The following is a 27,318-nucleotide window of genomic DNA, read 5'->3' as shown; positions in this document are numbered from 1 at the left end:
AAATAATTTGCCCCAAAAGCCCAAATCACAAAACTATTAAATGGTGGAGCCCAGATTTGATTTCAGGTCTTAGGAATCCTAGAACCCAAACTATATTACATTAAATATCACCTATACACCAAAAGGTTAATAGTGTATCAACAGGACTATTGCTCTCCCCATTCCAGCTACCCTTTTTTTTTTTTTTGTCTGTTTGCGATTTCTTGGGCCACTCCTGCGGCATATGGAGGTTCCCAAGCTAGGGGTCAAATCAGAGCGACAGCCACCAGCCTACGCCAGAGCCACAGCAAGGCGGTATCCGAGCTGTGTCTCACCTATACCACAGCTCACGGCAAAGCCGAATCCTTAACCCACCGAGCGAGGCCAGGGATGGAACCCGCAGGCTCATGGTTCCTAGTCAGATTCGTTAACCACTGAGCCACTCCTACCTTTATCTTTTTTTTTTATCTATTTCTTGCCATGACGAATGCATTTTATTTTTTTCAACAGGAAAAAAAAAAGAGAGAATTTTGTTTTTAAATACTCTGGCTCGGAGTTCCCATTGCAGACAGCGGAAACAAATAGGACCAGTAATCATGAGGTTTCGGGTTTGATCCCTGACTTCACTCAGTGGTTTTTGAGAAGTCAGCATTTCTGTGAGCTGTGGTGTAGGTCATAGACATGGCTCAGATCCCACGTTGCTGTGGCTGTGGTGTAGGCCAGCAGCTACAGCTTCAATTTGACCCCTAGCCTGGGAACTTTCACATGCTGCAGGTATGGCCCTAAACAAACAAACAAGAAATTAACTAATTAATTAAATAGATATAAACATATATTCTCTGGCTCAAAAGCCAGAGACTCAATTTTGGGAAGAAAAACATTTGCAGCACAACTTACAAATTCACTGTCTCTTGTAATTCACCATTATCTACAGAACAAAAAAAGGCAGCTTCCTCTGAAGTGCCACAGAAAGTTTATGGACTTTAGCATCAATAGGCCTGGTTTAAAATCTGCAACTTAAGAGTTCCCACTGTGGCTCAGTGCGTTATGAACCCAACTAATATCTATGAGGATGCAAATTCAATCCCTGGCCTCACTTAGCAGGTTAAAGGGCCTGGCCTTGCGTGACCTGTGGTGTAGGTCACAGGCAAGGCTCAGATCCAGCGTGACTGTGGCTGTGGCATCAGCTGGCAGCTGCAGCTCCGATCTGACCCCAGCCTGGTAATTTCCATATGCTGCAGATGCAGCCCTAAAAAACAATCCAAAAAAAATTAAATTAAAATTTTGAAAAATTAAAAAAAATAAAATCCACATCTTATAAGCTATGAACCTTAAGCAAATGGCTTAACCTCTCTGAAATTCTATTTTCTTATTTGTAAAACACTAATAACTCCTGTCTCTCAAGATTTATATACATTCATACCTATCCTAGCTCAATAGTAAACTGATATAAATTATGCCATGATTATACATCTCCTCAATACTAATTAATGGCTCATTTTCTATTTCAATTTAATTTAAATCAAAACCAGAAATAGCCAGGAAAATAAATTCTCCTGCTTTTGGGACACTCCACACCTGGGAGCAGCAATGTGAAACAAGCATTTTTACTGTCTCCTTACTATTGAATCTGTCCTGCCGACTTTTGTGTGTACAATAGTCTAGCATACAGTTGGCCTTAAATGTTGGATGAATAAATGTGAAGATCTTGGAACACCTTACACTCTCTCTCTCCCCTAATGAGACTCATTATCACTCAAGTCTAAAAGCCTTCACAAGAAGCTGTGGTGCTAATTAACATTCAACAACAGTTTTGATTGCAAAAAGCAATCATGCAGCACTTTCATCCAACTTAATTTCCTGAAAACTTGTAATTTCCAAAGAAATATTACTCAAACACAAAGTTCTGGGAATAATCTTAAAATCAGAGAGACAGAGAGGGTGAGCAAGAGTGTTCTTAAACCTTAGTCCAGTTCCCTCACAGGAACCAAAAAAGTCAGACTCTCACAGCAAGCTAAAAGGTCTTCCCTGTATTCATTTTATTGGCCTTTTTGGCATTCGTTTAGCAATAGTTCATAAACAATATCATAAAAGTTAAATTACTAATTAAAAATAATCCCTGTTCTGGAATTAAACAGAAATAAATTTAGAAATTTCAACTTGTCTATAAATTTAACTCTATTACTAGACTGACAATGAAACAACCACACTACAAAACAACTACAGAATCCTAATCTTCTGTAAACACTTGAAGTTTCACCTCCATCAACTAAAGAGAATATCCAATCATTCCACAAATACTGAGTATCCACTGTTCATTATCAAAAAAAATACTTACTGAAATCCTATTATCCAGGCATTGCTCTTAGCTTTGGAAATACACAAGGCTCTACAGAAAACTCCTTGCACTCACTGTAACTTAAATTTTCAACAAAGGAGGAGGGAAGAGTTAGATATAAACAAAATAAGTAAATTGTATATAACAAAGTGATCAATGTTTTTGTTGTTTTATTTTAAGTACAGAGGGAAATGAAAAGCACAGGATCCAGGAACAGCTACAATTTTAAAAATACGGGTCAAAGAAGGCCTTTCTGAGAAAAACATTTTAACAAGGTCTTAAAGATGAAACTAAGTAAAACTAGCACAAGTTCTAGTCCTACATAGATCAGATTCATTAATGGGAACCTGGTGAACTAATTTTCTCAATTCCTGAAAAGGGCTGGTACAAGACAAAGTTTAAGACTTAGAAGATTTGACAGAAACCAGTTCTTAAGGAGAAACAATAATTAAGGGAATTACTAAATTTCTACTGTAAAAGAGAAAATATCTGATTATAGCAAGAAATGCCATGAAAATATAGCAAGTAAAAATATAGCAAGTCCTTTTTTATTTCATTCCTTCCTTTCTTCTTTCTCTCCCTCCCTTTCTTTCATTTATGATAAAGCTTCAATGCCATCAATCATAAAATTAACATTTACAATACTGTCATTTTGCTATTGTCAGGCTTCAATCTTTAGCTACTTAAGCTTAACTTCCAACTCTTTCTATTTCTATTTCCCAGAAACACCATCAAATTAACAAATCAAAGATTATCCATTAATTCCTGTTTTATGTGTTCACCAAAAGACAGCAAAAGAGTAAAATTAACATATTTGAACAACAGGATTATAGCTGTATTGTAAGTGTAATAAAGGATTATAAACATGAGTATAAATATTTGGAGAATATTTTCAGTTTTCTCTATTTTGTTGCAGTCAATGCAATCACACTGTACATACTCCTTTGCAATGCATACAACTTATTCTTATTATGAACTTATTTCTGTAAATATTATTGTATATCACCATTTTTAATCCTATTACATGAATACCACAAGACTGTTGAAAGGATTAAATAAATGTACGGGGATGGACAAGCACTATTTAAGTAGTATTACTGTTATTAGTCCCATGATTAAATTTTTCATGAACATTCATGTATATGTAAATTTATGAACATATCCTTAATTTTTTTCCTTAAAGTCCCAGAAGTAGAACTTCTGAAACTCTGCCATACTGCCCTCCAGAAAGCCTATATAAATTTACTTTCCTTCAACAACACATCTGCCCAAACCCTTGTCACCAACTAAGTACTGTATTTCTAATCTTTGCCAATTTCATTGTGGAAGAAGTAGTGTAATTTTGTTTCATTCTACTTTTATGTTTCATCAACTATACCAAATTGAATACTCTTTTTTCACATGTTGACTATTTTCATTTACCTTTATGTGAATTGCTTATTAAGATATTTTTGGGGAGTTCCCATTGTCGCGCTGCAGAAATGAATCCAACTAGTATCCATGAGGATGTGGGTTCGATCCCTGGCCTTGCTCAGTGGATTAGGGATCCGGCATTCCCATGAGCTGTGGTGTGGGTTGCAGATGCAGCTGAGATCCCACACTGTTATGACTGTGGTGTAGGCTGGCAGCTGTAGCTCTGATTCGCCTCTAGCCTGGGAACTTCCATATGCCGCAGGTGCAGCCCTAAAAAGGAAAAAAAAAAAAGCTATTTTAGGAAGCTCCCCTGTGGTACAGCAGATTAAGGATTCAGCGCTGCCACAGCTGAAACGCAGGTTGCAACTGTAGCAGAGGTTCAATCCCTGGTCATGGAACTTCCACATGCCAGGGATGAAGCCAAAGGAAAAAAAGATATTTTAAATTTAAATATTTAATTATTTAAAGTGAATTACTCTAATGTTAATGATCAGTATAGTCATACATTAGATTTGTTTAAAGCATGTCATATGTACTGCCATTCTACCTAAACATTTGCTTATGTTATATACACTTTAAGGGGAGTAATAAGTGTTCATTCCATCATAATCCTCAACTTAATACGTTTCACCACTAATTTTTTTTTTCTCTTTTTAGGGCCGTACCCACAGCATATGGAGGTTCCCAGGTGAGGGGTCTAATCGGAACTACAGCCGCCAGCCTATACCACAGCCATAGCAACACCTGATCCGAGCCACGTCTGCAACCCACACCACAGCTCACGGCAACGCCGGATCCTCAACCCACTGAGCAAGGCCAGGGATCGAACCCACAACCTCATGATTCCTAGTCAGATTCATTTTCTCTCTGCCACAACGGGAACTTCATCACCACTAATATTTTAAAAACAGAACACTGGTATCAAAGTCTAAGGGGCAGAGGGATTCAAACTAAAGTCTCCAAAACTACCTAATTATGTAACATATGGTATTCCCATTAATACATTCATTTAAAAGAATGAAGTAGAATCCTTAAGTATTATCATGGAAAATGACCATGACATATTAACAAATGAAAAAGGGATACACACATGATCCATTTATAACTATGGCTAAAGTAAAACAAATACAGAGTGAGAATAGGGAACCAGTCGCTGTCCTAGGTGCTAGAGACCTAGTGATGATCAAGATAAGCAGGTTCTTTTCTTGTTTTTATGGAGCTTGCTAGTTAACAGGTATCCTTTATTTGAATTTGCTTTTAGCATTAAGCCACAACAGAATACAATAAAATTTTTCTCAATTTATTCCCAAATATAAGTTTGAACATAAGAAAGACGAATATAGCTACACAAACCACTTTCTCGATTTTACAGCAGAAATTACAATACAGGAAATCTAGAAAGTTATATATACACACAATATGTTGCCTAGTGTTAATGAAAGAAAGTCTCAAAATCATTTTTTAAATTTTAGTTACACTCAAGAATTTTTTATTATCCAAATTTAAAGCTCAATTGATAATATTACACTAAAGAAATCAAGTTACAAAATATTAATATGATCCCAATTTTGTTTAAAAATTATTTGTAGCATATTAAATACTGTACACTCCTAGAAAAATACTTTGAACTTACTAGTAGTAATTTCTGGAGACAGGAATAAAGTGAGCAGTAAATCAGAGAATAGTTTACATATTTTATTTTGTACACTTTTATATTGTTTTGATTATCTATTAAGGTAAAATAATATCCTTAAGATATAAATAAAATAAAAGTTTCAGGGGCAGAAGAATCAGGAACTTGGGTCCATTAAAATCTTCCTGTGTAGGAATTCTTGTGGCTCAGCAGGTTAAGAACCCGACTAGAATCCATAAGAATGAGGGGTTTGATTCCTGGTCCTGCTCAGTGGGTTAAGGATCCAGTATTGCTGCTAGCTGGGGCATAGGTCACAGAAGCGGCTGAGATCCTGAGTTGCTGAATCAATCCCTAACCTGGGAACTTCCGTGTGCCACAGGCGAGATCTTATAAAGATTTAAAAAGTAAAAATAAAAATGAAAAACATTTTAAAGTAAAAAAAAAATTCCCATGTAATACTTTAATATAATCAATATGGAACTTTTTGAAATAAAAAAATCAGAGTGTTATATAGATATAAAAAGCAGTAACAGAGTACCCTCTATGATGAGTGATTTCCAAGATTTTTGGTTATGTTAAAAAAAAAAAAAGGTGCGGAGTTCCCGTCGTGGCGCAGTGGTTAACGAATCCGACTAGGAACCATGAGGTTGCGGGTTCGGTCCCTGCCCTTGCTCAGTGGGATAACGATCCGGCGTTGCCGTGAGCTGTGGTGTAGGTTGCAGACGCGGCTCGGATCCCACGTTGCTGTGGCTCTGGCGTAGGCCGGTGGCTACAGCTCCGAATTCAACCCCTAGCCTGGGAACCTCCATATGCCGCGGGAGCGGCCCAGGAAATAGCAACAACAACAACAACAACGACGACAAAAAAAGGACAAAAAAAAAAGGTGCAAAACAAAATGTAAGGTTTGTTTAAAGAATGAGAACTATGACTAAGTATATATATATATATAAAATATATATATGTGTGTGTGTGTATACACACTAACACACACACATATATATTAATAATAACCAAAAACTAATAAACTGGTCGCCTATGGGGGAAGGAGAGGATAAAAACTAGATTTTTCTGACTATACTTCATATGGTAGTTTTGGAACCATGAAATGTATAATATATATAATATTTGTAATTATAGTTATAAAACAAGAGTAAATCAAAATGCAAACAGGTTATTCCCCAAAAGTGACAGCAAAATGAACAAATGAACCAAGCTATACATCAAGTAGTGGTTTACACTTAAGAGAAATCATTTTAAATGATTTTAAAACAATAATTTGACTGTAAATTTCTGGAAGAATTTATTGATTATTATTAATTGTAGAATTCTTAAATTGTTTTCAGCAGCCATTTTCTAAAATAAGCTCAAAGTAATTCTAATATGTATATATAAATAACACAGCAAGTAATTCACTACTCTCAAGGCTTTCAGTGTAACTGAAAAGAGCTAAAACATAAATCTTAAAAAAGTTAAAGGGAAAATCTTATAATCCTAAACCCTTAAACCTGAAACAAAATCATACTGGGAAATACTGGTAGGACTTCGTGGTGTATTTTCTCATTTAAATAATCATACTAAAAAAAAATTAAAAACCTCACTGGCCACCTCAAATACTAGGAAAAAAATCAGGCATTCCTGCTGTTCCTGGAAAAATCATAATTGACTGAGGAAAGAAGTTCTTTTTTACATAAGAACTCCAGTAAATAAAACAGAAGGAATGACAGAATATCACTACCATCAGATATAATAATCTAGATCAGGGTCGGCAAACTTTTTCTACAAAGAGCCAGATAATAAATATTTTAGACTTTACAGGTCATATAGCATCTGTCTTAACTACCCTACTTTGCCACTGCAGCACAAAAGCAGCTCTAGACAGTATATTAAGCAAAGCGTGACTACATTCTAATAAAACTTTATTTCCAAAATATGGAGTGAATCTGATTTGGTCTGTGGACTGCAGTTTGCCTTAATCTACACACTAGTCATCAATGTAGATGAAAGAATGGTGGAGAACTCTGTGGTGGAGGGTGAATCAGGCTGACAAGAATAAACCCAGCAATCAACCATAATATCACAAAAAAGACAAACAGTATTTTCCACCCAATATTATGCAATACTCAGCACCACCTAATAAATCTAAAAGACTCTAAAACAGTTTGCAGGTGAAATATAGGAAATAAGGGGGGATAAAGGAATATACCACTCTATTAAATAACCACAGAGATAAGATCAGCAAAATCCATAATGTGGGAAATTCCAAAAGATAAATGATCTGATTGCTTCAATAAATAAACGACAAGGAAAAGAGGGGAAAATATCAATTGCAATTAGATTTTAAAACAGCAACCAAATGCAACATATGGACCTGTTTTGGACCCTAATTCAAAAGAAACCACCTTTTTTTTTTTTGAGAAAAAAAAATACAATTGGGAAGTGTGAACACTGACTGGATATCTGATGTCAAGGAATTTTTTGAATAGTCCATGAAAGGTAGAATCATGATGCTGCAGTTACGTTTGTTTATTTTAAGCATTCTTAGATATATTTTCTCCCCAAATCATATAATGTCTGAAACCTGTTGAAAAATATTTGGAATAGTGGTGAAGGTATAGATGAAACAAAATTGACCACATATAGATAATTACAGTAATTGGAGATGGACACATGGACATATGGTGGTTCATTACCCAACTCTCTCCACTTTTATATAACTGAAAGCTTTTTAATTATGAATCATTTAAAAATAAACACTCCAAATGGAAAAAACATTCAACCATCTGTTTGGAACTACTAGGTTCCTTAAAAAATATATAAATATATTAATGAAAATTACTCCATTCTACCAGAAGCCAATTTCAGTGCCATTAGAGAGCCAAGTGAAAAGGGAAATTAAAAAAAATCGAGAAAGGAGAAAAAAGGAAACCGTGACTCATTCTTCCCTTTCCTCAGCTCAGTTAGTAACAAAGCAGTGAGGTGCTGCAACAAGCTGCTCCTTTAAAAATGTCCTGGCAAGGACAAAGAGTATTTTATTTTATAGGAAAAGGTCTCCCATGAAAATCACTCTGCCTCAAGCTGTGAAAACCAAGCGATGTTCTTAGAACCTCTAAGGATTGTGGCTTCTTCAAAGCAGGAAATAAAAAGTTAAGAAAAGAAAAATATTTTTCAGAGAGCAGGGGAAAAAGACTCTCTTCCCCACTTCCTCAGAATTGAGAAGGAAGATTAAAAACTGAAGGAAAAAAAATAGTGTACTCTACATAACTCAATTCACAGTTAATGGCCTTCAATGATTTGGAACGGTATAAAGAGTTCTTCAAATTTTTGGAAGACTCCTCAGACTATTTAACTCTACTGAACAAGAATGTAGACATCCAAGTTGGGGGAAAAAAAGATCTTTACATTCCACAGTAATCTCGTCTGCCCATGATAGTTAAACATTTAATACCTAATGGTCAAATATAAAACAAACTATCACTACACATAGACTAGCCTGAAAATAGTTTTCCAGAGAAAAATATGCAGTGTAAAAATGACTGACTACAGAGACATCAAATCTACTTAAAATACACTTCTCACATTAAAAACAAACAGGAGTTTCTGTCATGGTGCAGCGGAAACGAATCTGACTAGGAAGCATAAGTAGCTCGGATCCTGCGTTGCTGTGGCTGTGGAGTAGGCCAGCAGCTGTAGCTCCAATTCGACCCCTAGCCTGGGAACCTCCACATGCTGTGGGTGCAGCCCTAAGAAAAAAAGCAAAATAAATTATTAAAAATCATTGCAGGAGTTCCCGTCGTGGCGCAGTGGTTAACGAATCCGACTAGGAACCATGAGGTGGCGGGTTCGGTCCCTGCCCTTGCTCAGTGGGTTAACGATCCGGCGTTGCCATGAGCTGTGGTGTAGGTTGCAGACGCGGCTCGGATCCCGCGTTGTTGTGGCTCTGGGGTAGGCTGGTGGCTGCAGCTCCGATTAGACCCCTAGCCTGGGAACCTCCATATGCCGCGGGAGCGGCCCAAGAAATAGCAACAACAACAACAACAAAAAGACAAAAAAAAATCATTGCAATTCTCCCTTAAAAAATAAAAAAAATACAGATATAAAAAAACAAACAAAAACTTTATGGGCACTAGGCCAACATCTGCTTATTACAAACAGTACTCACTGAAAAGGTGACAGATCCCTAACAGGAACTATAACTTTCTTAACGCCCTGTAAAACATATTCAAGATAGAATTTCCCTTATAGGCATGCCTCAGAGACACTGCAGGTTTGGTTTCAAATGATCGCAATAAAGTGAATATCACAATAAAATGAGTGACACAAATTTTCTGGTTTCCCAATACACATAAAAGTTATGTTTATACTACATGGTAGTCTATTAAGCATGCAACAGCATCATGTCTAAAAAAAACCCAATGTATATACCTTAATTTTAAAATTCTTTATCGCTAAAAGTGCTATAATCTGTAGAAAACAAGTATTTGCAAAGCACAATAAAGCTAAACATAATAAAGAAAAGCACAGTAAGACAAGGTATGACTGTACTTTAAAAAGGCATCTGATAATGATTTTTCGTCACATAACTTAAAAAAAAAAAATTTGGAGCTTTCCTTACGACCATCCTACACATGCCCATTCAAAAACAAAACAAAATAAAAAACTAGAATACAAAGAGGTAACAACCTACACCTAAGCCTTAATTATTTTTATTAATACTACTAATAATAGTACTAAGATTACTCTGCCAGACATTATGCCAAGTACCTTACATGCATAATTACCTCCTTTATGCGTTACAATCACCCAGAAAAGTAGGTATGATTATCACATCCAGATGAGCACACTGAAACTACAAAAAGCAACTTGTCTAAACCCACTATATCTAACCAAAGAGGGGGTTCTGGCCTTATGTCAAAAATAGACATAAAGCTATATCTACCTAAAGATACTACAAAATCTCACTCCAAAAGAAATTTAATTTACAGAGTATCCTCCAAAACCTTCCCCTCTGAAACATGGAATTCATCTACAGAGCAAGGATACAGGACATGTGTCAGGGAGTAAATTTATTATCCTCTCCTTCTTCCCTAAGTGGGGCAGCTCTGTCTCTTCTCTAGTATTACTACTAAATTGTTGTTTCTAAAATGTAAAATCCAAATGGACAGTTCATTACAATCACACAGTAGTATAGTAAGGTCAAAAGAGCAAAGATTTAGGCATCAGAGAGATTGGGATCCATTCCCAGTTCTGCCCTTTTGCTAGTTTTGTGTTCTTTACACTCCAGAAGGGCCTCAGGTTCTTTGTCTGTAAAATGGAGATATCAACCAGGTGCAAGTTCTTTAAATGTTGGCTCCCCTCCCTTCTCTTCTAAAAGCAAGGTCAGAATACCTAAGGTAGACACCAAAGTGTGATCCAAGTGTAAACCAATCCTTAGAGGGATCCTATAAGCATCATTTCCTAAACTTGTTTGGCTATAGAATATTTAATACAATATAACATTGTTTAGAGTGAATAGGTAGAAAATGCTAACCAAAGGACTTTCACATTGGTTAAAAAATATCTTGCCTCAGAGTCTTTGATAGCTCTTTTGGCTCTTCATTGTTCATTTTTATCCACTATCTAGTTCCTGCCTGCATTCTGGATGGCTAAGCTAGCAAATAAGTGCCTTGTGGATATATAAATACTCTGTTTATAAACTATTATACATTAAAACCCAGATATCCTCTTATAAGTGTGGTCTCAAAAATCCATCAGGGCTTGTTATTGCAACATTGACAGAAAACAGTATTTTTCCACTAGCCTGCCAGTTACAAAGTAGAGGAGACAGAAGAAAATGTTCGTGTATCAGTTTTCATTTACCAGAACTGTAGGAAATAAACCAAATTATTAAAAACAGAATGTGTACCTGGCCTCACCTGTAGAGAAAAAGGCAGTACAGAGGATAGGAGCCAATTATACTTCATCTGAATTTTGTATCATCACAGGTTTTTACTGTGATCTTAAACTTAAGAAAACTAAGAAAAGTTCCTCAGAAGCACAGAAAATTTTCTCCAAGTCATGAGTCCCATAAATCAACCTTTTAAATTAATATTTAACTACCCTCAAAAACTAAAAAAAAAAAACACTACTTAGAGAAACATGCTTATGAACTGATGTATTAAAATTTGGTCTCTTTGCTCAAGATTCAACACGTTAAAAATTTCTGGTTTACTTTTCAACAGCCAACATTTATTAAGCATCAATTAGATAAAGCCTTGTTAAAGTTAAATGAAACAATAGTGCTTGGCACACAGTAAACACTCAAAGATAGCTGAATTTGAATGATTCTAGTTCTGAGATCTGGGCTCCCATCATTAGCATCCAGGGAAACTCAATACTCATCACAACCATAACCTTTTTTCTAATTAACTTCTTCCCCAACCCTCACGCCTATGGTCAACAACAGCATTTCTTTCTTTTTTTTCTTTTATCCTTTGTCTTTTTAGGGTCACACACAAGGCATATGGAGGCTCCCAGGCTAGAGGTCGAATCAGAGCTGCAGCTGCCAGCGGACACCACAGCCACAGCAACACGAGATCCAAGTCACATCCATGACCTATACCTCAGCCTACCGCAACACCAGATTTTTAACCCACTGAGCAAGGCCAGGGATTGAGCCCACATCTTCACGGATACTAGTCGGGTTCCCTACTGCTAAGCCGCAATGGGCACTCCAATAGCAGCATTTCTTACCTCTTCCCTAAACTTTAGAAAGTACACAGCCTTTCTTAAGTATATGTAAGAAACAAAAATATGTCGTTTTTAATTGGAACATAAAGTAGCATTTTTAAACAATACATCACTCCTAAACAAATGACAGCTGACAAGCTCTATAATTTATACCGATGCCACATACCAGATGGTAGAGGCAGAAAATCTCTGGCTCTGGGGGATCTTTCTTTTCTAAGGACCCCAGGAACTGGCCCACCTACTCCTACTTCAGAAGTCACTACGCACAGGCTCTTTGTTTCTTACTACGTACTCATTCTCCACTACAGCAAAAATATAATACTAGAACATGTCCTCTATCCTTTGAGAGTAGACAGCCATTCTTTAATTTTCTAGAAAATGACAGGAGGTAAAGATATACTGTAATTCTAAAGTCTCAAAAGCCTCTCAATAAAGGTTATCCCTGATGTTCAACTGAATTTAAACAGAAGTACACTTTGTTCTTTAGTACTCTTCTCAGATTCAAGGGCACAGCAAGCACTTGCTACTTACAGAGAAAATAACTCTCTTCATCTAAGAATCATGCCCTAGGCCAGCCAAACATCTTACAATGTACACATTTAGTCAGAGAAGCAGATACCACGTTGATCAGTAAAAACCAAATTATTAGCCTGATGACATGATTTCTCAAAACCCAATACAGGCAGCCAAATTTTACACTATTTAAGAAGCTGTCTTATTTAGCAAGAGAATCTATATTGTTTATTAATAGTTCTTACTTTCTCTGGGAAAGCTCTTGAATTGACATACTAATATACACTATATCAGACAAATACTATCTGAGAGATTAAAAAAAAAAGAGAGAACCTGTAAAAATTAGTTTTCATAAACCCCCACAATATAATTCCATCTCTAAATACATCAATGGTGAAAGAGCTTGTTCATATTAAAATAGCCTATTTATGTCTCCTGCAGAATAAGCTACTTGGTGAAAATAAATGAACTGATTTGTCACTTTTCGTTATTCTAAATCTCTCTTCTACCTTCATCCACTCCAAATAAACTCCTAGAAGGCTTGGGGATATTGTAGTAGCTGGACAGACTCAACATTTCAAAGATATTGTGCTTACCAACCAGTGCAACCTTGCACCCAAGTTAGTTCTTTCATTCAGCTATCCTTTCAGAGTTCACAGCCACTCTGCGCTAATCCGCAGTATAACCTAAGTGTCTATATTTCTTTGTCTCTTTGCTTTCACTACTACTACTCCTTCATGTTTAAAGAAAAACCCAGGTCTAGCTTTATAAATTAATTTCTTTATCAAGACTTAAGTGTTCCTAGAAACATCAATGATAGTTTGATAACCTGGAAACTCTAACACCATGTAACTATCACATATAGTATACATGTAACTAGCATAAAAAATTGCTTTCAACTCAAATATGCATTAAAGTAACCCACTATAGAAAGCACTGTGTTCCACACTGCAGGAAATACAAAGGTGAGTAAAATACTGTTTTTGCCACACTATAATTTATAATCATCTAGGGAGAGATAAGACAAGTTAACTATAGAATACAATGCAGAATATGAGAGTGATTGTGCTAAAGGAGTTAACATGCAAATAAATGCATCTCATGCCTTGGAAAAAAGGCATGGAAGACTAAGTAGTTGTGTAGCATGTGCAATTCTAAAAACTGGGGAGGTCTTTGAGATAGCAAGGGGATAAAATTTATGACAAATATTTAGGCTAATAAGATTCCATTGGGACCAGGACAATCATGGTAATGACAACATCTAACAAGTGTAACAATAAGAATTTTAATATATATTTTTAACAGATGTACTAAAATATGGGGAAAAAAGTCATTACCTCCTACACCAAGCACCTTTCTGAAGAACATAAATCTCTCAACCTCCTTTAATGTGGTATATAATTTCAAAATTAACTGAAGACATGAGTAAAAACAAAACAAAGCAATGAGACAAATCAATGAAGTGTTTTTAAACTACACTTTATCTGTTCCGTGAGAATAAATAGACTATACGTATGTGATTAGACAGACTGACAACAATATTACATAATAACACAATTCCTGGAAAATTCTAAACCTGCACCACTACTGTTCAGTATAATAACCAGCAACCAGTGGCTACCTTAAAATGTGGCTACTCCAAATTAGGATTGCTACGAGAATAAAATACCCACTAGAGGTTGTGAAGATTTAGTACCCCAAAATGCAAATTTTATCATTAGTAAATTTTATATTGATTACATATTGGAATAATATTTCAGATATGCTGCCTTAAATAAAACATATTCTTAAAATTAAGTTAACTGTCTCTTTACTCTTTTTAATGTGGCTCCTAGAAAATTTAAATTACATAAAAGACTCACATTTGTGGCTTACATTATATTTCTATTGAACACTCTGGTTTAAACAACTGCTTAATATTTATATCATTTGTATTTGTATAATTGCTTCATGTTGTTGTTTCACGTTGGAATGGTAATCACTTGATCATAACAATACAAATTTCCCAAACGTCTATGTCTCAGTATCTAGATACTGAAAAGGTGAGACACCTGCCAAAAAAGTGTATCAACCTCTTAATTATCCTTTTGGAGCAAATGTGGAAAACACAACCAACTACAAACTTTTCCAGAAACATCTACCAAACAGTGTATACTCCAGGCACTGCTGGCTGATGTCCTGAGATTATGTTAGATAAGTATTCAGTGATGCAAAGACAAGGGGACAAGGAAATAGGAGAGTGAACCCTGAAGAGCAATGAAGGAAGTCAAAGGATGACAGCTGGACAGCAAGGGCCTGGAGAAGAACCAAGTCAGATCCCAGCAGGACAGGACTCTAGGAAAAAAGATATTCCGGAAAAGAACAGAGGGTAAGCAGAGTCTAGAGAATGCTTAATAGAATTTGAGAAAAAACAAGATGGTGATCATTGCAAGTTGTGCAAGATAAAGAAAATGGCAACAAAAAAAGTGTAAAAAAAAAAGGAAAGGAAATGTGATCGCTACTTTGGAAACAATTTGATAAATCTTTAAAACATTAAAGGGAGTTACCATATGACCTGGCAATTCCACTAAGTAAATACCTTGAAAATCTGAAAATACATCTACACAAAAATCTGCTTGCAAATGCTCATAGCATCATCACTGATGACAGACAAAAAGGTGAGTATCCAGTGTCCACTGACTGATGAACAGATAAACAAATGGGTAGCATTTCCATATAATGGAATATTATTCAACAATAAAAAGTAATGAGGTACTGATAAATGTTATAACATGGATGAACCTAGAAGACAGCATGTGAAGTAAAAGAAGAAGCCTGTCACAAAAGGCCACATATTGTATGATTTCATTTACATGAAATGTCGAGAATAGGCAAATCCATAGAGACAGAGAATAGATTAGCGGCTGCCTAGAGCTGAGAGGAAGGGAAACGTAAGGAATGATTACTAATGGATAGAGGGTTTCTTTTGGGGGTGATAAAAATGTTCTAAAATTAGACTGGAAATGGTTGCCTGACTCTGTGAATACTGAAAACCACTGAGCCATATACCTTAAATTAATGAATTTTATGGTATGTGAATTATGTATCAATAATTCAGTTTTTAAAAAGAAATATAATCACTGTATACTACTCACTTCTGCAAATATTGTGTAATGTCTACACATTGAATATTAATCATTAATAATAATAAATAAAATAATTATTTAAAAATAATGATATAATTATATTAGTAAAATAGTAAAAGGGAGGTGGGAATGACAGTAAGTAATAACTAAAAATAATTTTAAGAAACAGACAAACAACATACTAATTAAAATTATGACAAAACTACTAAAGAAAATAGCTGTCATAACTAAAGCTGCCTCTGAGAAACAGAAATGAGGGACAAAAGTTTAGTTTCCATAATAAGACTTTCCACACTCTTTAATTTCTTTAATCATAAGACTGAATGAATTACTTAGTAAAACAACTTTTTTTTAATGTTAAAGACTAAGGAATGCTTGGTTTAGGAGCAGAATGAAACCGTGCGCTCTTAAAGAGGTAAAAGGCACAGGCTTCACTGACATTGACGCACTCTGCGCCTCTGATCTCTCAAGAGAACAGGTTTTCTCATCTAAGATGTTAGAAAAATAGAAAGTTAAGGTAAAATATCAATTATCTTTGTCTTTTTCTTTACCATAAAATAAACAACTATTTCCTGCAAGAACACACAATATCTACTTGATACTATACACGATTTCTCAATTACACAAACCGTGGCAAATATTTTAAATGTGCCACCAAAAGTTCATTGGTTATGATTATTATCACTTTACCTCTTAATGACAAGAGAAGCACTCTCTCATCTTTGTACTTCTCATCTAACTCACATTTGGAAAAATAAGGGTTTAGTAATCTACTAGGATGAAAAACAATAGCAATTTTCTGGAATAACTGATTTAAATTTTGTTTTAATTCTAACACTCTTATGCTAAAGCCAGGATTAATATAGGTCTGTATACACAAAATGTAACTCCACAACAGAAATTACCTGTAAAGATTCAGAATATCTATGGAATGATACCTAAGAAATGAGAATCCTAGCTGTCTCCAAGAAAGAGAACCAGTAGCTACAGGCAGAAACGGAGATTGATGAATGCTTTTAACTTCTGAATGTAAGTAAATTCCATTTTTTAAAGCAAAATATGTAAATAAGACAAGTATGGAATTGTTTATCATACAGCATCCAATTAATAATATAATTGTGGTTGTCACTGTACATTATGTAAATGCGATATACATATAACTATGTATCATTATGGAAGCCCTACCAACTCAAAGATTCCCCCTTCCCTTCAGAGTTTAATTAATGTGTGAAGTGCAAAAGCTCTAAAATTCTAGTAAGACAGTAAATGCACCTACAATACTGTCAGTCTGATGGCAGGCATAACTCTAGCACTCCAATTTTCCAGGTGCTGCCTTTAGGAACTCAAAAGTCTAGGAGGAGAAATTTAACTCAGCTCAATAATTTCAACACAGATCATGAAGAAAGTGGTTAATGAAATAAGAAGAATTAACTGATTTTACGAAATAAGGGGAAGTAGAGGGAGTCACATCTAAAAAAAAAAAATAGGTTAGCCTTCCTTGGAAAAGAATCTGAAACATCTTTTCTCTTATATTAGTCAAATAAACCCCTAAGAATTTCTTAGACTTCCAAAAAAGAAAAAAGTACTTTGTCATGACTGTCCTTCAGATCAACAATTAATATACCTACCTTTTCAATTCTCGTTATAGAGGCCATAAGTGTATTTGGTAGTTACTCTCTAACAGTTAATCACAATTCAAAAGAAAGCTTAAAAGACTTCATGCAGGGCCTTCTAAGCATTCTGCAAATAGAAGTGAAGGGCATGTCAAAATCCAAACACCAACTCCATGTAAACCACAATAAAAAAAAAAAAAAAAAGACAACTGTTGCTGAGTTGCTGAGATGACTGTTGCTGAATAATATATATAAATGAACTATGGAAGAAAGAGTTGGAAATGATACTCTGGGCTAGCATACTGAAGTCTTTTAGTACCTTTATCCATATCACTGAAAGCCAACTAGAGTTGGTCAACCAGACAGAGATGACCCAGTTTTCTTCCTCATCACTTCAGTAACCAAGAAATTAGAGACTGTCTGATGCAGTGAGGAGTTACTACAGAACCTCAGCTATTCAGAAGAGACTTTCTTCCCCCCCCCCCCCCCCGTCCTTTTAAAAGAGAGTGAAGTTAGTATAATTTAACTTTTTCTAGGTCAACATTTTGAACAATTATCAGAGTGATGTCCCCTGGAGCAGTGTAAGCCTACACTAAGTAATCCCAATATGCCTGTTTTCCTGAATTGTCTGCCTATACTTTTTAGAAGGTTTAATGCTTAGTATCAGTGTACATTCATTCCCTTCTAATTTACAGTTAAAAAAAAAAAAAAAGACAACTAGGAGTTTCCTTTGTGGCTCAGCGGATTAAGGACCCAACATAGTCTCCATGAGGATGCAGGTTCAATCTCTGGCCTCACTCAGTAGGTTAAGGATCTGGTGTTGCCACAAACTGCAGCATAGGTCACAGATGCAGCTAGGACGGTGTTGCTGTGGCTGTGGGGTAGGCCTCAGCTGCAGCTCCAATCTGACTCCTAGCCCGGGAACTCCCATATGCCACAGGTGCGGCCTTAAAAAGAAAGAAAAAAAAAATTTTTTTAACTTTAAAAGGCAACTGAATGATTTAGAATTATGTATTAAATTAAAAAAAAAAAAAAGAACTCCAGGGAGTTCCCTGTTGGCCTAGCAGTTAAGGACCCAGCTTTGTCACTGCTGTGGCTCAGTTTTTTTGCTTTTTTTTTTCTTTTGTCTTTTTGCCATTTTCTTGGGCCGCTCCCTCAGCACATGGAGGTTTCCAGGCTAGGGGTCCAATCAGAGCTACAGCTGCAGGCCTACGCCACAGCCACAGTAACTCAGGATCTGAGCCGCATCTGCAATCTGCACCACAGCTCACCACAACGCCGGATCCTTAACCCACTGAGCAAGGCCAGGGATGGAACCCACAACCTCATGGTTCCTAGTTGGATTTGTTAACCACTGAGCCACGACGGGAACTCCTTGTGGCTAAGTTTTGATCCCTTGCCTGGGAACTTCTGCATGCCATAGATGTGGCCAAAAAAGAAAAAAGAACTCTAAATAAAAGCCAAAAAATAGAGAAAAGTGGATACACCATTTGTGTGAGGATTTCAGCTGCTCGGAAGCCTTTCTGATTTACTTTCTGATTTACTTCCTGATTGTCAAATACTAACCAATTCCAGAAAGATGAAGTTCCAAATAACCCAAATGCACACTGATGCACACTATTATCCTTTAACGAAAAAAAGAAAATCAAAAACTAAACTGTGAAGGCTCACAGTTTCAGACATAACAAGTAGCCAAAAGATACTTAACTGATTGCCTATATACATATAAAAATAATAATTTTAAAAACTTTCATGAACTTTGCCGTCAAATACTGAAAGGAAGAGTAGAACACTTCGAACACTTCACAACCTATAGGAAGAGATGGATAGAAATAATATCCTTAATAACGGCTAATTTGGAGAATCACATTCTAATATTACCTGGAAAGAATTTACTTATGAACAATCAATACCATTCAATAAAAATTTACTTATGAACAATCAATACTTTTCAATAAAAATCAGCTCCAACCAAATATGAAACAAAAAAATACCATATATTACTTATTTTTCCTTTTGTGATGGCAGAAGCCCTAATATTTTCAATGTTCAAATTAATATGTTTCCTCTGAAATCTTAAAAGAACTGAGCATTTTTTTCCAAAATAAGTATTTAAGTAATTTAAGTATTTGCTAACAGGCATGCCTGAAACTAATTTGAAAAGTAGTACTAATCATGAAAGTCTTACGCAGGCACTGCCAAATTATCAATGAAAAACTATCCTAGAAGCAAAGGGCACTTTAGCTTATCTCTGGAATCCAAGTGTTAAGGTAACAGCAATCCATTCTTTGCAACATTTATAATAAAGAGCAAGAGCTCTAGAATCAGAATGCATGGGTTTCAATTCTAGCAAAGTAACTTTCTGGTCAGGCAATCTTAGGCAAGTTGTTTCACCTCTCTAAATCTCATTTACGTATCTATAAAGTAGGGATAATAGTATTAGCCACTTTGTAGAGGTGTAATGATTAAAAGAGCTGTTGCATGGGAGTTCCCATTGTGGCACAGCAAATACGAATCTAATTAGGAACCATGACGTTTCCGGTTCATCCCTGACCTTGTTCAGTGGGTTAAGGATCTAGCATTGCCATGAGCGGTGGTGTAGGTCTCAGATGTGGCTTGGATCCCTCATTGCTGTGGTTGTGGTGTAGGTCAGCAGCCGCAGCTCCAATTAAACCCCTAACCTGGGAACCTCCATATGCCAAGGGTGCAGCCCTAAAAAGACCAAAAAAAAAAAAAAAAAGACCTGTTGCAGGTAAAGAATTCGGCAGAGTTCTTATTAGCATGTAGTAAACATGCAATGGATATATCACATGTCAATCTCATTATTCATGGCCCCTTTCTATTAAAGCAACCTAAGCTTCCTAAGCCAAGAAATTCAACAGGATACAATTAATAGTAATGGAAAAATGGAGTATTAATGTTATGCTTTTCACCAAGGTTACTAATATTTTTGCCTGTTTACCTAACATCTCTCTGGCTTTAGAGCATGCTCATTCAATCCTCAGTCTGTAAATTCATTTAAATTATACCATTATTGAAAATATGAGTTTGCAGAAAAATAGTGCCTCCTTTGTCACAAATGTTTACTTTTTATTATTAAAATGATTTGAAAGGACATTCAAGAAATTAACAACTGCAGACTATGTTAACAAGGGAATACGTTAAAGGCTCACATTTGTGCCATTGTTGGCCATGGTATCGTAGACACAAAAGGAAAAGTTGGTTTGGCAGAATTTGTTTCAAAATAAGCAAATATCACTGCTTCAATCTGATCTAAGGAAACTATTCAACTGCAAACCAGCAATAATGGAAAAAAATCATTATAAAAGGATGATTTTATAATTATCAGAATTTCAACTTGCATACCCTTTGAAAGTAAACCTTTCTTCCCAAAACATGAGCAAAAGTGACAAAGGAAACTGCAAACTAAAAATCCAAATCTAAAAAGCTGTGTCTTTATATCTTGTGCCAGACCAAGCATATTACAAACATGGGTACAAACTGAAATAATTTACTGAATGTCCATTATGTGCTAAATATTAACTTATTTTTTAAAACTAGAATAAAAAAATAATAAATAGAACAGAATAAATATCCCTTGGAATTGCCTGGTGGCCTAGCAGTTAAGGACCTGGTATTGCCACTGCCGTAGCTTGGGCCACTATTGTGGCAAGAGTTTGATCCCTGGCCCAGGAACGGCCAAAAAAAAAAAAAAAAAAGAATAAATATCTCTTTATCCTTTATCATAATAGCAGGAAATCTTGGGAAAACAAATTATTTTCCTTTAACTCCACTGTCAGTTTTTCCTTGCTGCTCTATTCACACAGGTCTTCAAATAATTTCTACATCGCACTCAATCATTTTCAAAGATAATTTATATAACAAGAAAGATCTATATCACCCAAGATAGAAGCAAAAATTGCAACCTCTACTTTAAAACCAATGAACCATGAAAATACTTCTATCTTTAAATATCACACAAGATTCCCTCTCCACCCCCCCACACACAAAAAAAAGGCTAGAAAATGATGCTAAACATTCCAACAAATTCATTTATTCATGGTGATTATGTCCTTAGTAGAACAATATTTAGGAAATCAGGTTGGTCCTGTTAATACCAGCATATAATTCCATCACACCCACGTGCTCTGCCCCTCTATTCTCTGTTGCAGGGTGGAGCATCACAAGAGACACAGCAGTCCCACAGCTTGCCCCATCCCATCCCTGTCCAACAATCCCAAGAGTGTATGGAACTGTGGCACCAGGGTCAGCACAAGCAAGTGTGGAACACCTCCAACAAGTATGGAACTGTGGCACCAGGGTCAGCACAGGCATTTCACTGCCTTCTCTAAACATAAAGCACACACAAAAGTAGAGCTCAATGGTCTCAAAATCTGCTGCTGACACAAAAAACTCTAGAGTCCCCAGTATTGATGCCTCTTCAAAACAGTATCTCACACCTGCAACCCAAGTCCAAAACAAGGGGCAGCCAGCACAAGGTACAAGTATACACTGATTTTCAGTTGAACTATTCCAGTGAAATGAGAAATGTCACCTATTTTCTAAATGCAATTCCCAATCATAAATCAGTATGTAACTCTCTGAGGCGCCTTGAAGTTTTTTCCTAGTACCTGCAATTTAGAGTTATTTCACAATTAGCATTCTAGAAGTGCAAGTGACAAGAGAGTATGCAATTGAACCTATGAAGGTTTAGTGTTTTAACAACTCTGGAAAGGTCTGATGGGGAAAGGAATGAAAATAAAGTTCTGGTTTTCAGTTTCACACATGAGCTCTCTTCCACATTAATATGGACAATCCATAAATAGGCTAAATTCTAATAACCTAATTTTTATATGTGTCACAAAGAGATTAAACTCCCTTAAGAATAAAGAAACTCTAGGTTGACACCTGCTCTTTGATTTTAGTCACCATACAGCTAAGTACTGCACAGTTAAGGTGCAACTACTATCAATTACTCTCTCTTCGCTAAAAAAAAAAAATCTTGATCTATAAAGGTTTTATGAGGAAGTAAGTGATACTCATTGTCTTAGCTGGACAACTAGGTAAATTTCCACTAATAGTTTACCAAAAGGATTATTACTAATAGTTTAACCAAAGACCATCCCTTACTATCTTTATTTTGAGTAAAATACCACATGATTCTACAGAAGAACTGTATAGCTATTAACACTTATTTACTAACACTTGAATCTGGAAGTGGATCCAAAAACAGGTTTCACCAAAGGAAAAAAAAAAAATTCAAATATACTGATTTAAACTGGAATGAATGCTTAACTCAACAAAAAAAGGCAAAAAATACTTACAAAATCAACTTTTAATTTCTGGTAAAGTCTGCATATTACCATTATTTTAAATGCAAGGTTTACCTAAGAATGACAATTATTTATGAAAAACAAGTTTAAAAGATTAAAGGTCGTATAAAATATCTAAATTTTTCATGTCACAGTTTAGTCCAAAAAGTATTTTCTTCGTTTTCGAATAAATTACCATCAGGCATACCAATCTAGGCATAACTTAGGTTTCAAGTGTGAGATTTTTCAATCTACATAAAGAATTATTTTCTTTTTTAGGACTTTAAATAGAAAGCATTTAAATAAAAACCTTTAGTTTACTACTCCCAAAAATAAATCTGACATTTTTAGGTGAAGAAAAATTAGAAACAGTGCAGTCAATAGACTGGAAATTTAAATGTCGTTGCCAGTAACTGCTGTCTGTTGAATTTCAAGGAAACCTATTGTATATTAAATTTTTAAAAAGTGAACTCATCTACCCTCTCATCTCAGCACTTTCTCAACTTTCCCATTACAATCAACAATATAACTCGGCGGTCAAGTCTCCCAGACAAATAACATCAGAATTTATTTTTAACTCCTGACTCCTTCCCAAATATTCCCCTTCAAACCAATCCAAAGTTCTGCCAGTTCTTCATTCACATTGTTTCTCAAATGCGTTCTTTTCATCACATTTTCACATTTTACTTTATATTCTCTCATTATTCACAACATACACTACTCCTACTACTCCCTAAAAAGGCTCTTATATCTCTACTCTAATCCAACAACTCAGCTGCCCAAATCATCCTCAATTGTTTTTCCCTGCTTTTTAGGGAGGCACCCACAGCAGATGGAGGTTCCCAGGCTAGGGGTCCAATCCGAGCTACAGCTGCCAGCCTACACCACAGCCACAGCCACACCAGATTCGAGCCTCATCTGCAACCTACACCACAGCTCACGACGACGCCAGATACTTAACCCCCTGATCGAGGCCAAGGATCAAACCTGAAACCTCATGGTTCCTAGTCGGATTGGTTTCTGCTGCACCACGACAGGAACTCCCCATCTTCAAATATTTTATTCAGCAACCTCCAGTAAATTCCAAACTTTTAGAGGCTCCCTCTGACCTCCATCAATGAATGTTAACACATTTCTCAAATTCTCTTATTTTCCTATTTAGGCCCCTTTAAATTCAGATTTAACAATCTGAGTTTATAAATTAACTGAAATTAATCAAAACTTGTTGATCTGTCATACAAAAATCACCACCTCTGTGCCTCTCTTCATTCCTTCCATCTAGAATCCTTTATGCTTCTCTGTCAATTCAAGTTACAGCCTCCTTTAACCCCTGTCTTAAAAGACACCTCTACAGGAAGTCTATCCTCTCCAACCCATTTACCTCAACCCTTTATTTTTTTTAATCCCTCTGTACAAAGCTTTCTATTTGTATTTACATAATTTTGTAGTCATCATGATACTGTTTTCACATTTTGTCCCATACAAACTAAACAACTACAACAACTAAATGATAAGCTTTTCAGGCTAACGTCTATAATTTTTTATGTATCCCTCTTTTGAACAGGAGTCTTTTGGAACACCAGCACTCTAATGCTTAACTACTCCCCTTTCTTCTAAAACATCTTTAAAGTTAAGATTGTCAAAAACACATAATTAATTAGCACTGAACTCCAACTTTTTAAATGTTAAGTTGCTGCATGAAGTAATAAAAGACACTTTAACTCACACACTTTGCAAGAATTACTCCATTCTCAATCAACATCCACACTATCAAGAATTAAAGTGTCATTTTCAAAGAGAATCCTGGAAACAAAATGAAGTTCCAAACTTTAATATTATAAGCTATTGTTTTGCTCTCTGAAATAGATCTAATAAATTAATTACCTAAAATTGATTATGAGGGGTTTTTTAACTAAGATGAAAAACATACTAACACTCCAGTACCACAATAGGCTCTTAAGTAGCTATTAGAAGATTTGCTTCATCATAGCTGAAAATTACTCCAGAATTTTAAAATATTCCTCTCAAATGACCCCATGAAGTGCTTAGAAAGCTTGACCATTCCCTGAAAGATGCATCATCAGCTTCCCTCTTCACATACCCTGCATTCTGAACTAGCTAGTCACCAAAAAAAAATTTAACTCTCAAAAAAAAAAAAAAAACTACCATTCAGCTATTACCTTGGACTACACTGTCTTAGGCAAGCTCCAAAGGCCAACATGAATCAAATCCTGGGTTCAATTAAGAGTGATTATATTATGCTGTTTAAGGATATAATCAATTTCACATAACAGCATATACTTTAAAAAAAAAAAATTTCAGTTCAATTCTCTCCTTCTTCTAGGCAACCAAATAGTTTTTCGTTGTCCTCATCATGCCCCTTTCTTGAGAAATAAGGAAACAAAATAGATATTTTTGTCAAATTCTGAAAGTATGTTTAAATAAACTGTCTTTAAATTCCACATAAACAGAGAAACACAGGAACATATGACACTTAGTGTACCACTCAACTAGACTTTTCTGCACAAATCTAGCAAGAGGGTCCAGTCTAGTAATAACCCTGAACAGAGCCCAAATTATACCCTATTATATCCAGGACCACAGCATTCTGCAAAACCTATGATGAAAAGGTCTAAATCCATATTCCTCTAACTGGATAGTCTTACCTAAAGAAAACCAATGCAAGAGTATTTTAAACAGTCCTAAGAAGGGACCCCTGAACTTTACATCATTTAGCAAGTATTGAATGCAATGGCATCCCCAAAACTGATATATGGAGGGTCAGTGACAGTTAACATTCAACTCAGTATCTGACAACATGACAATACAAATCTCGATCAAAATCAGGACCTACTTCCAAGTTACCTTTTGATTAAATATTAACTCTATAGTGGTAGATTTAAAACAATGCATGTTGAGATACAACTGCTACTGAGTATCAACCTCACGGGTCCGTTCTAAGAGGAGGAATCAATGCTTGCCTGGAAATGTGAAAGTGGTCACTGAGCAAGTTCATCTCTGGATTAAGAACAAATGCGTTGTACAGTCACAAAGGCAAGAAAGAACTGTTAGGAGACTGTGACATTTAGCCCCTCTATTAAGTGTACAAAACTATGATAAGCCCTGAGATCTGAGCTAACTATCCCTTGTTCCTAAAGACACACTGCAAAAGCACATAATGGTTTATGAATCTTGTCCTTCGCTTTATTCATGAGAATGAGCCAAGTAAACACTTCCATCACTATTTTAAGATGGAAATAAGTCAACTGCTTGATAAAGCTGGCTATCAACAGCAAGGAAACTATAAGAAATGTTTCAAGTCAAATCATCCAAATAAAAATCATATTCCCTCTATTCAAGGTTAATGAGACCGGGGGAGGGAGTATGGGAGGAGAAAAGAGGGAGCTGCCTCATCCTTGACAGAAGACAGGTTTCTGCCCTTTTCCATTATCTCTGATTGTTGTATCAGACATCATATTTTAAGATCCTGGTATTTCAAAGTCTCTTATTTAAAGGGTGAGGTGGAGAAAGAGTGTAAAATAAAATCAATACTCACTGCTAACTTTCATGCTGCCAAAAGCTGAAGGCTGCTGCACTGGCTTGCAGCTCTCCGCAAAGGAGGTGGTTCTGGGCCGCCCTGACATGATCACTGTCTTCCCGAATCACCTTCTTTTCCTTCCTTCCTCCTCTTCTTCCTTTTGTTTTATGTTGGGGTGTTAGGTTAATGATAAACGCAGCATTAAGTTCTCCCACAGGAAAAAAAAAAAAGACTTCGTCCTCTTGGCTCTTCACTCCTTTTGTATAGCGACAAAAAAATGCGAGCGATGTATTTCTCCTTGAAGACAGATCAGTACGGATATTTAACATATAGATGATCTGGGACTGGGGAAAAAAAAAATACAATTCTCTCCCCTCCCTTTCCTTGGAGGGTAGAAATGGGTGGGAGGTCCTAAAAAATATGTATCACGTGAAACGGGGGCAAATACTTGATTGAAAATAAGTACTTTGAATATTATATTTTCCTCAGGGATTTTTTTTCCGAGTCAATGAAGAAGGGAAGCGGCGGAAGGATCACGAGTCTCACGCTTGAAAAGAAGGGGGGATGGGAAGGAGGGAGGGAGCGGGAGGGGGTGGCTCGGAGATGCGACGGGAAACGCTGCGGCTCCGGCAGCGGCGGGATCCGGAGGGCTGACGGCTGGGGCCCGGCGAACTGGAAGGCGGCGGAGTCGCGAGTCAGTCAGAGGCGGGCGGTGGCGGCGGCTCCTCTCCTCATTGCGCCAGGAGCAGCTGCAGGCGGCGGCTGGATCCAGCGGCCATGGCGGTGGCGGAGGCAGCTCCCTTCAGACCCCAGGCAGCGGCTCCTCGACTGCTCCCCATACGCCGGGGACATGGGAACCCGGCAACCGCTTCCGTCCCTCGGGGCCCCCTCCCCCGTCCACGGCACCGGCGCGACCGCCCTCCCTCCCGCCCCTCGCCTCTGCTCGGTCTCGCTCAGGAAGTGTCCGCGCTTTGCCCCCAGCCCGAAGCCCTGTCAGTGGCTGCGGGGCCGGCTCCTCCTCGCTTCCTTCCTTCCTTTGTCACTCGGGCCCGGGCGGCGGCGGCGGCGGCGGCAGCGGCGGCGGCGGCGGCGGCAGCGCAAGCCCGCATTCGCCCGGGTCGGGGGCTG

General features: G+C 36.7%; 1 protein-coding gene across 3 annotated transcripts in view; it reads right to left on the bottom strand.

The window, feature by feature from the left end:
- The window catches only part of GSK3B (glycogen synthase kinase 3 beta), a 227,803-nt gene extending 201,010 nt beyond the window's left edge, over positions 1–26,793 (bottom strand). For all 3 annotated transcript variants that reach the window (XM_047791405.1, XM_047791390.1, XM_047791399.1), the window contains exon 1: positions 26,209–26,793. In XM_047791405.1, the coding sequence (XP_047647361.1) occupies positions 26,209–26,296 (88 nt within the window). In that variant the 5' untranslated portion in view covers positions 26,297–26,793. The remainder of the gene's footprint in view (positions 1–26,208) is intronic.
- Positions 26,794–27,318: the final 525 nt, after the last annotated feature.

Source organism: Phacochoerus africanus, chromosome 1 (assembly GCF_016906955.1).
Source record: "Phacochoerus africanus isolate WHEZ1 chromosome 1, ROS_Pafr_v1, whole genome shotgun sequence".
NCBI lineage: Eukaryota > Metazoa > Chordata > Mammalia > Artiodactyla > Suidae > Phacochoerus > Phacochoerus africanus.
The sequence above is the reverse complement of the archived record's forward strand: the minus strand, read 5'-3'. Positions and strand labels throughout refer to the sequence as shown.